The sequence below is a fragment of the Trematomus bernacchii genome, unplaced genomic scaffold (assembly GCF_902827165.1).
Source record: "Trematomus bernacchii unplaced genomic scaffold, fTreBer1.1, whole genome shotgun sequence".
Taxonomy (NCBI): domain Eukaryota; kingdom Metazoa; phylum Chordata; class Actinopteri; order Perciformes; family Nototheniidae; genus Trematomus; species Trematomus bernacchii.
The window spans coordinates 192,204-201,099 of NW_022987674.1; the positions used below are offsets into that span (position 1 = coordinate 192,204).

The 8,896-nt window shown below is 37.8% G+C and overlaps 1 protein-coding gene across 1 annotated transcript in view; it reads left to right on the forward strand.

Annotated features, from left to right (window-relative positions):
* Positions 1-6,866, forward strand: part of grin3bb (glutamate receptor, ionotropic, N-methyl-D-aspartate 3Bb) — a 41,548-nt gene extending 34,682 nt beyond the window's left edge. The window contains exons 6-10 of the mRNA XM_034136201.1: positions 348-463; positions 2,774-2,925; positions 4,779-4,943; positions 5,757-5,824; positions 6,101-6,866. Of these exons, the coding sequence (XP_033992092.1) occupies positions 348-463; positions 2,774-2,925; positions 4,779-4,943; positions 5,757-5,824; positions 6,101-6,866 (1,267 nt within the window). The remainder of the gene's footprint in view (positions 1-347; positions 464-2,773; positions 2,926-4,778; positions 4,944-5,756; positions 5,825-6,100) is intronic.
* Positions 6,867-8,896: the final 2,030 nt, after the last annotated feature.

Consider the following 8,896-nt stretch of genomic DNA (forward strand, 5'->3'; position numbering starts at 1 on the left):
TAGTCGCAGTAGTTCCTCTCTGTAGTTGCAGTAGTTCCTCTCAGTAGTTGCAGTAGTTCCTCTCTGTAGTCGCAGTAGTTCCTCTCTGTAGTTGCAGTAGTTCCTCTCTCTAGTTGCAGTAGTTCCTCTCTCTAGTTGCAGTAGTTCCTCTCTGTAGTTGCAGTAGTTCCTCTCCGTAGTTGCAGTAGTTCCTCTCTCTAGTTGCAGTAGTTCCTCTCTCTAGTTGCAGTAGTTCCTCTCTGTAGTTGCAGTAGTTCCTCTCTGTAGTTGCAGTAGTTCCTCTCTGTAGTCGCAGTAGTTGTTGCTCCCTATAGTTGCCATATTAATGCTGTTGCTGTGTGTTGAAGGACAGATCCCCCCCAGCTCGATGCCTTCATCATGGATAAAGCTCTGCTGGATTACGAGGTCTCCATCGACGCCGACTGTAAACTGGCAACCGTCGGGAAACCATTCGCCATCGAAGGTGAGATTACCTCTGAGATTAACCAGTAACACTAACTAGATATATTAACCAGAGACACTAACTAGATATATTAACTAGATATATTAACTAGATATATTAACCAGAGACATTAACTAGATATATTAACCAGAGACATTAACTAGAGACATTAACCAGAGACATTAACCAGAGACATTAACCAGAGACACTAACTAGAGACACTAACTAGATATATTAACCAGAGACATTAACTAGATATATTAACCAGAGACATTAACCAGAGACACTAACTAGAGACACTAACTAGATATATTAACTAGAGACACTAACTAGATATATTAACCAGAGACATTAACTAGATATATTAACGAGAGACATTAACTAGAGACACTAACTAGATATATTAACCAGAGACATTAACCAGAGACACTAACTAGAGACACTAACTAGATATATTAACCAGAGACATTAACCAGAGACATTAACTAGATATATTAACTAGAGACATTAACCAGAGACATTAACTAGATATATTAACCAGAGACATTAACTAGATATATTAACTAGAGACATTAACCAGAGACATTAACTAGATATATTAACGAGAGACATTAACTAGAGACACTAACTAGATATATTAACCAGAGACATTAACCAGAGACACTAACTAGAGACACTAACTAGATATATTAACCAGAGACATTAACCAGAGACATTAACTAGATATATTAACTAGAGACATTAACCAGAGACATTAACTAGATATATTAACCAGAGACATTAACCAGAGACATTAACTAGATATATTAACTAGAGACATTAACCAGAGACATTAACTAGATATATTAACCAGAGACATTAACCAGCGACATTAACCAGAGACATTAACTAGATATATTAACCAGAGACATTAACTAGATATATTAACTAGAGACATTAACCAGAGACACTAACTAGAGACACTAACTAGATATATTAACTAGATATATTAACCAGAGACATTAACTAGATATATTAACCAGAGACATTAACTAGATATATGAACTAGAGACATTAACTAGAGACACTAACTAGAGACACTAACTAGATATATTAACCAGAGACATTAACTAGATATATTAACCAGAGACATTAACTAGATATATTAACTAGAGACATTAACCAGAGACATTAACTAGATATATTAACTAGAGACATTAACTAGATATATTAACCAGAGACATTAACTAGATATATGAACTAGAGACATTAACTAGAGACACTAACTAGAGACACTAACTAGATATATTAACCAGAGACATTAACTAGATATATTAACCAGAGACATTAACTAGATATATTAACTAGAGACATTAACCAGAGACATTAACTAGATATATTAACTAGAGACACTAACCAGAGACATTAACTAGATATATTAACCAGAGACATTAACCAGAGACACTAACTAGATATATTAACCAGAGACATTAACTAGAGACACTAACTAGAGACATTAACTAGATATATTAACCAGAGACATTAACTAGATATATTAACTAGAGACACTAACCAGAGACATTAACCAGAGACATTAACCAGAGACATTAACTAGATATATTAACTAGAAACACTAACTAGATATATTCACCAGAAAGCTCCAAAAACCGTTTATTATTCTGAGTAACTTCAACACTTTATTGTTTCTGTAAATGTTTGAATGTTCCTGAGTTCAGACACGTCTCGCTCTCTGGGTTGATCTGCAGATCACTTCCTCTCAGCTTTTTGTTTCATACAGTTTCATCATCCTCACATCTCCACTGTCAGAATATATATATTTCAATATTTATAAAAAATATATCCAGCCTACAGACGAAAAAAAAAGTCATAATAAAACAAAAATAACAATAATAATAATATTCTTAAGTGTTGTAATACATTGTTCGGTGATATATTGGTTTGTATTTTAGAGTTTTTTATGTATTACTTATTCATATTCTTTTATGTCATGTTATCAAATTATTCATTTGATGTGTTTATTACAGGTTATCTGTCTGACTTTGATTGTATATCATTAAATGTTTTTATTATTTATTATGGTTTATGTTTTGGGCCTGTAGTTTGTCATATATTTGTTATTATTTATTTCATAATTATTTTATCTATTTATTTCAGGTTATGGTATCGGCCTGTTGTTATTTATATATAATATATATGTTTATGATGTATTCCAGGTTATGGTATCGGCCTGTTGTTATTTATATATAATATATATGTTTATGATGTATTCCAGGTTATGGTATCGGCCTGTTGTTATTTATATATAATATATATGTTTATGATGTATTCCAGGTTATGGTATCGGCCTGCCGCAGAACTCGCCCTTGACGTCCAATATTTCCGACATGATCAGCAGATACAAGTCTGAGGGTTTTATGGATCTTCTGCACGATAAATGGTACAAAGTGGTTCCCTGTGGAAACCGCGTGTTCGCCGTCACCGAGGTCAGTGTGGAGGAAACTCTTCAGAGAAACTGATCAAAGTAATAAAGTATCCAAGTGAAATGGAGCAGCATCCTCAGAGGAGAAAGAAGTTCTGCTGACAGTCCCTCTGTATATTCATGAGAGGAAACAGCTGCTCCTCCATCCCATCATTAAACCATTAAACCCCCTCGTCCTTAACCATTTGAATCCACCTTTTACTTCCTTTACCTCCTGAAATGTAAATCCTTAAAGGGGACCTATCATGCAAAATGCACTTTTGTACGTCTTTTATACATGAATATGTGTCCCCGGTGTTCTAGGGAACTCACTAATGGCGCGTTTCCACTACAGCGCGGAGCACGGTTTAAGAGGGCTGTGACGTCAGCGGCCCGTCTTTGGTTGCGTTTCCACTTGGCCTAGTACCGGCCGGCGGGTCCTAATTCACAGTTTTTCTGGCCTCATAAAATCGTGGGTCTAGGGCCAGAGACAACGAGGCTGAGTCGGGCTGAGTATGCTAAACTAGAGAGAGCATCGCTGGCAAGAGGGCTACAACTACAACAAGATGGACATATTTGACCGTGATTTAATTGTAATACACGTTTCAAAATGATGCCGAAGTAACAACATACTGATACCGGTTAGTATAAACCATGAATTAATGCTTTGACAAGTCTGCAGACAGACGGCAGGCGAAACACCTTTTAAAATGCGTGTTTTCTAAATGGAGATTGGCTAAGCTAACGCAGTATATGCTCCGACCGTCCACACTCACAACAACGGCCTATACAGACATAAATAAAGCAGCGACTGTATTCACCATGACACAGGCAGTCTGTGGTTTGTACTTGTTTAACTTTTGTCTAGTTTCTGAACAGATATGAGGAGCTGTGAGCTCTGAGTGCTAACAGCTAACGGCTGTGTTGTTTTTCTGGGGTTCTCATTGAAGATCACGTCACGGCTCCGCCTACACTGCGTTACTATAGATACTACCCCAGTTCCTAAACTGTAATGGAAATGCGCCATAAAGTGAGCCAGTCTTAACGAGGCCCAGCCATACCGAGCGGGGCCGAGCGAGGCCGTGTAGTGGAAACGCGCCACAAGTGTCAGAAAACACAACCCTCTCTATTTTCCTCCATACCCAAATCTCTAAAAAAGGGGCTGCAACGGATCTGATAAAAACTGATCCAGATTTGAACACTGTCCTGACGTCAGGACGGTGGCGCTACGGCTATTGGGCCAACTCCACCAATCAGGAGGAGACAGCCACGGCCATTGCCGTTCGAAAGCGCTGGAGACGCTGTAGTACATATGCCAGGCCTGTAGGTGGTGCTGTTCTCACTGAATCTGCCCTTGCAGAGCAGAGCTAAAAAAAAGTGCAAATTGAGCAAAATGAGGCATGGCTAAAATGCATGATCTGTTTGGTATTTTGAAAACAGAAACGTATAAATATACCTTATATAGGTATGGCCCTACAATATATCATTTAAATATACCATGATAGGTCCACTTTAACATATGTCTCTGTTAAACACATACAAGACTGAAAATACAATTTAACAGAGTAAAAGGCAATCAGAGTATAAGACTATATGTTTTAAATGATTATATGATCATTTGACACGACAGTCAGCTAACACATATATTCATTATATTATATAAATCACATTACAGTTTTGTTTTTTGTTAATTTGTAAATTCAACATGTATATTTTCTACTTTCTTGTTTATTTCTAGTCTTTTGAATTTGTATTGTACAATGCCATGTCTTTTTATGCTGCTGCAACACAAACATTTCCCAAATTGGGATCAATTAAGTTCTATCTTATCTTATTATGCTATATTAAATATATGATACTCACGTGTTCCCCCCTCAGACGCTTCAGATGGGCATCAGCCACTTCTCGGGCCTGTTCCTGATGCTGTGTGTCGGCGTGGGGGGGGCGCTGCTCACGCTGGTCGGGGAACACGGGTTCTACCAGCTGGTTCTGCCTCACATCCGGCGCCGGCAGAACCTCAAGTACTGGCTGCACACCTCACAGGTAACTCGGATTATTACTGATTTATAATGATTACTGATTCAGAAGCCCTATTCTGCTGCTGTTCAGGTGTATCTCACAATTACATTTTCAGAATTTCAGAAAAAAGTCAGAATTCTGAGATTTTGCCCAATAAATCAACATTTTGAGGTTTTCAGAAAAATTCATATTTTTCGAGAAAAAAATTAAAATGATCTGAAAAAAAGTCAGAATTCTGAGATTTTCAGAAAATAAATCAGATTTGAGATTTTGAGACAAAAGTCAAACATTTTAAATTTCGTTTTTTTATCAAAAAATCCGAAATTTTGACAAAAAAAAATCAGATTTTGACAAAAAAGTTAGAATTTTTTACAAAAAAGTCAACATCTTCATTAAGGATTCACAATTCTGAGAAAAAAACGACTTGAATTTTGACAAAAATGTAAAAGTCAGAATGTTGAGTTCTCAGAAGTGAGAATTTTAATTAAAAACATTTAAAAGTGAGATTTTTTGAAAAAAGTCAGGATTTTGAGATTTTCTGAAAAAATGCTTCAATTTCAGAAAGCAGTCACAATTCTGAGATGTACAATAATAAGTCAGATTTTGTGAAAAATCTGAGTGAGAATTTGGAGAACAAATTCCGAATTCTGACATTTTCTGAATAAAGCTAGAATTGTATGAAAAAAACGGAATTCTGAGATATTTAAAAAAAAATGAGGGATCTCTGGGGAACACAGGGATTTTGGCCTTTGCAGAACATGTACATGCACTGACACATCTGTGCTTCTGTTGATGAGAATCAGATCATATAAAAATGTTTTGTTTCTTGTTTAACAGAAAATCCACCGCGCTCTGAACATGACGTATGAAGACGTGAAGCGTCAGCGTGCAGAGAAAGAGAAGAGGTTCGTTATTATATTATAGATTTAAAAGGTTTTAATTTGTTTTTAAAATGTAGTGAAGGCTTTGTCCAATCAAACAGGGAAAAAAACATCAACACTGAAATAAAAAAGTTAATAAAAGTTAATAAATCAGAATACCTTAGTTAGCCCCACAGAGGGGACGTTTACAGTGTTAGAGCAACAGTAAAGAGACAGAAAGAAATATATAAATGTAGCTTCTACTCAGACAGTGGTTTCTTAATAACTTAATTTCACAAAGGCCTCTCTGTTTGTGTCCAGCTGTAACCTGGAGAAGCCCCCGCCCCCCCCAGGACCCCCAGGACCCCCGGGACCCCCCGGTGTTGCGACCAGGTGGAACAACGAGGACGCTGCCGCCGTTGCTAACGACGTGCGAGACTTCAAACGAGTCCACTTCCACCTGGAGACGCTCAACACGCGGCGCCTCCTCGCCCGCATGGCCGCCTCCGACGCCAAATCCAAACCTGAGGGGGAGGGGCCTGCCAAACCAAACACGGGGCCAAAATGTGGGCCAATATTTGGGCAAAAAACGGGGCCAAACACGGGGCCAAACAGCAGACTTGTTGCTAACGGAGGTCCAGCGGCGTCGCTAGCAAGTCTGGTGCTCTCCCGACAATCAGCTGCCCGGACTAATGCCCCGCCCCCTATCGTTGTAGCTCCGCCCCCTGTAGTTGTAGCCCCGCCCCGTCCCGGCGAGCTACTGGAGCTTCAGGAAGAAATTGAACAGATGCGTGAAAGGCTGAGAACGGCTCTCGCTCGTCGGGCCGAAATCCAAACAACGCTGACCAACCCTGTTGCCCCGGAGACAGACAACCTCTCAACAACAACAACAACAACAACAACAACAACAATAGAAGCCCCACCCACAACTTCCCCGCCCACTGTGACTCCGCCCACAGTCACTATCGCCCCGGTAATGCCCCTCCCAGCCAACACGAAGTGTGTGACCACCATGACGACCCCCCCTCACAAAGTCCTGTCCAAAGTCCGGCCCTTCCAGAGCAGACTGACCAATCAGAGGAGGTGATGCTCTCTCTGCACAGGTCACATGACCCTCTGCACACGGTGGCCATTTTAAACTGCCTACATTTTTGAAAAGTTGAACCCAGATGTAAAAACTTAGACTAAAAATTAACGTATTTATTATTTAAACATCTCTACTACTTTTAGTGGGTCCATTGTCGCCCAAAAAAGCAGGGGGTTGTTTAGAAGAAAAACAAATTCTCGTAAGTTTGTAGGGTTTTTTCGTCACAATCTCAAATTAATTACACGTTTTTGCAATTAATTTACAACTTTAATCTCAGAGTTAATTATCGAAATATCATCTCTGTAATGTTTACATTTTTTTTACCAACAATGACAATTCTGCGTTCTAAAATTCAGATCTGTAGTTTAAAATGAAATTGGGTTTTTTGCTTAATGCTGCTTTTGGGAGAAGTTTACGTGAAAACACAAGACGGTTTATATAAAGTCGTTTTTAAATATTAATCTTTCTTTCCGAATGTTTATAATGGCCACCGTGAGGCTAACGTGTCTCAGAAACGTTGGTCACCTGAACTGACCTACGGGAGCCTCAGAGGATCAAAAACTGACAAAATGAAATGAGACTTTGACAAACTCTGCAGAAAAACAGCGAAATCCACTTTGTGTTTTATAGGAACAATTAAGGTTTACTAAAGAAACGTCACAGACTCTGATTAGAACATTAACGATGTATTATTTATCTTCATGTTTTTAATGGATTATCTGCACAGTAACTTTTGATCTGAGGATTAAATGGTTTTGCATTTGATCTGCAAATTGTTATAAGACATTATCACAATCCATTCATTTGGATATTAATTGTCCCAATGAAAATGTTTTTTTTTTACCTTTAAAAACACATTTAGTGTACGGAAAATACTTATTTTTTGTTCAAAGATATTCAGACATTATGTAGATCCAACCCAGTCTCACAGCATTTCGTGTTATTAGTCACGAAATTAATTTAATCTATTGATTCGTGTTCACCAACACGATTTTCACATTTTTTTCGTGTCACACAGAACAATTTGAAATGCAATGTATTTCTATTGGTAGTATGTTTCGTGCCTGCAACACGTCTTTTTGTCCGGTCGGGTCTTGGAATACCAGAAGCTGTGTGGTTCATAAAAACATGTTCTTACTCAATATCTTACCCTAAGCCTAACCCTATCCCTTTTATTTTAAATTGTATAATGTCAGAGATTTTTTGCCGTTCGCGAGTAAAAAGAAATGGCTCGGAGCCTCAGAATACTGACATCTGTATTTTATTTCCTTCTAATTTGTTATTATTTGGTGCAGGCACGAAACATACTACCAATATAAATACATTGCTTCTAAAATGGTTCTGTGTCAGAATACTGAAATCTGTATTTTTTTAAATGTCTTTTCCCTTCTAATTTGTTATTATTTACATTGCTTTTAAAATTGTTCTGTGACACGAAAAAAATGCGAAAATCGTGTTGGTGAACACGAATCAATAGATTAATTTTGTGACTATAACACGAAATGCCGTGAGACTGTGTTGGTAGATCACACGTTATCAATGGTTAGGTTCGAGACACCTTTTATTTAAAGTTTTATATAAATGTTTTCTGTACAAATTACCCATTAAAACCTGTTGATACCCTGTTTGACACTCTTTTTATTTGTACATTTAAAAAACACTTATTCAAAGGTTTCTTTTTACTTCCTTTTTAATAAACGCATCTCCAACAGCTTTCCATTTAAAGTTTTAAAACCGATTTAACAATAACAAAGAAATTCAGTGCTCCAGGCTCCATTAAATATAATCACGATAAATTTAATATAATTGTGATACGTTTGTCTTTTTATCTGAACAGTATTTCATGTGCTGCAAAACCATATCCACTCACCTGCTGCCTCCAGACTACACACACCTGTCTCATTGCACCCTCCCTTTACCTTCCTCCGTCCTCCAGCGTGTCACTCCTCTTGTCCCTGAGGTTTGTCCAGTTTGAGAAACTGTTTCCACCCGTTTTAAGTTTTTTTTATGACATATTTCAGTGACTTTTA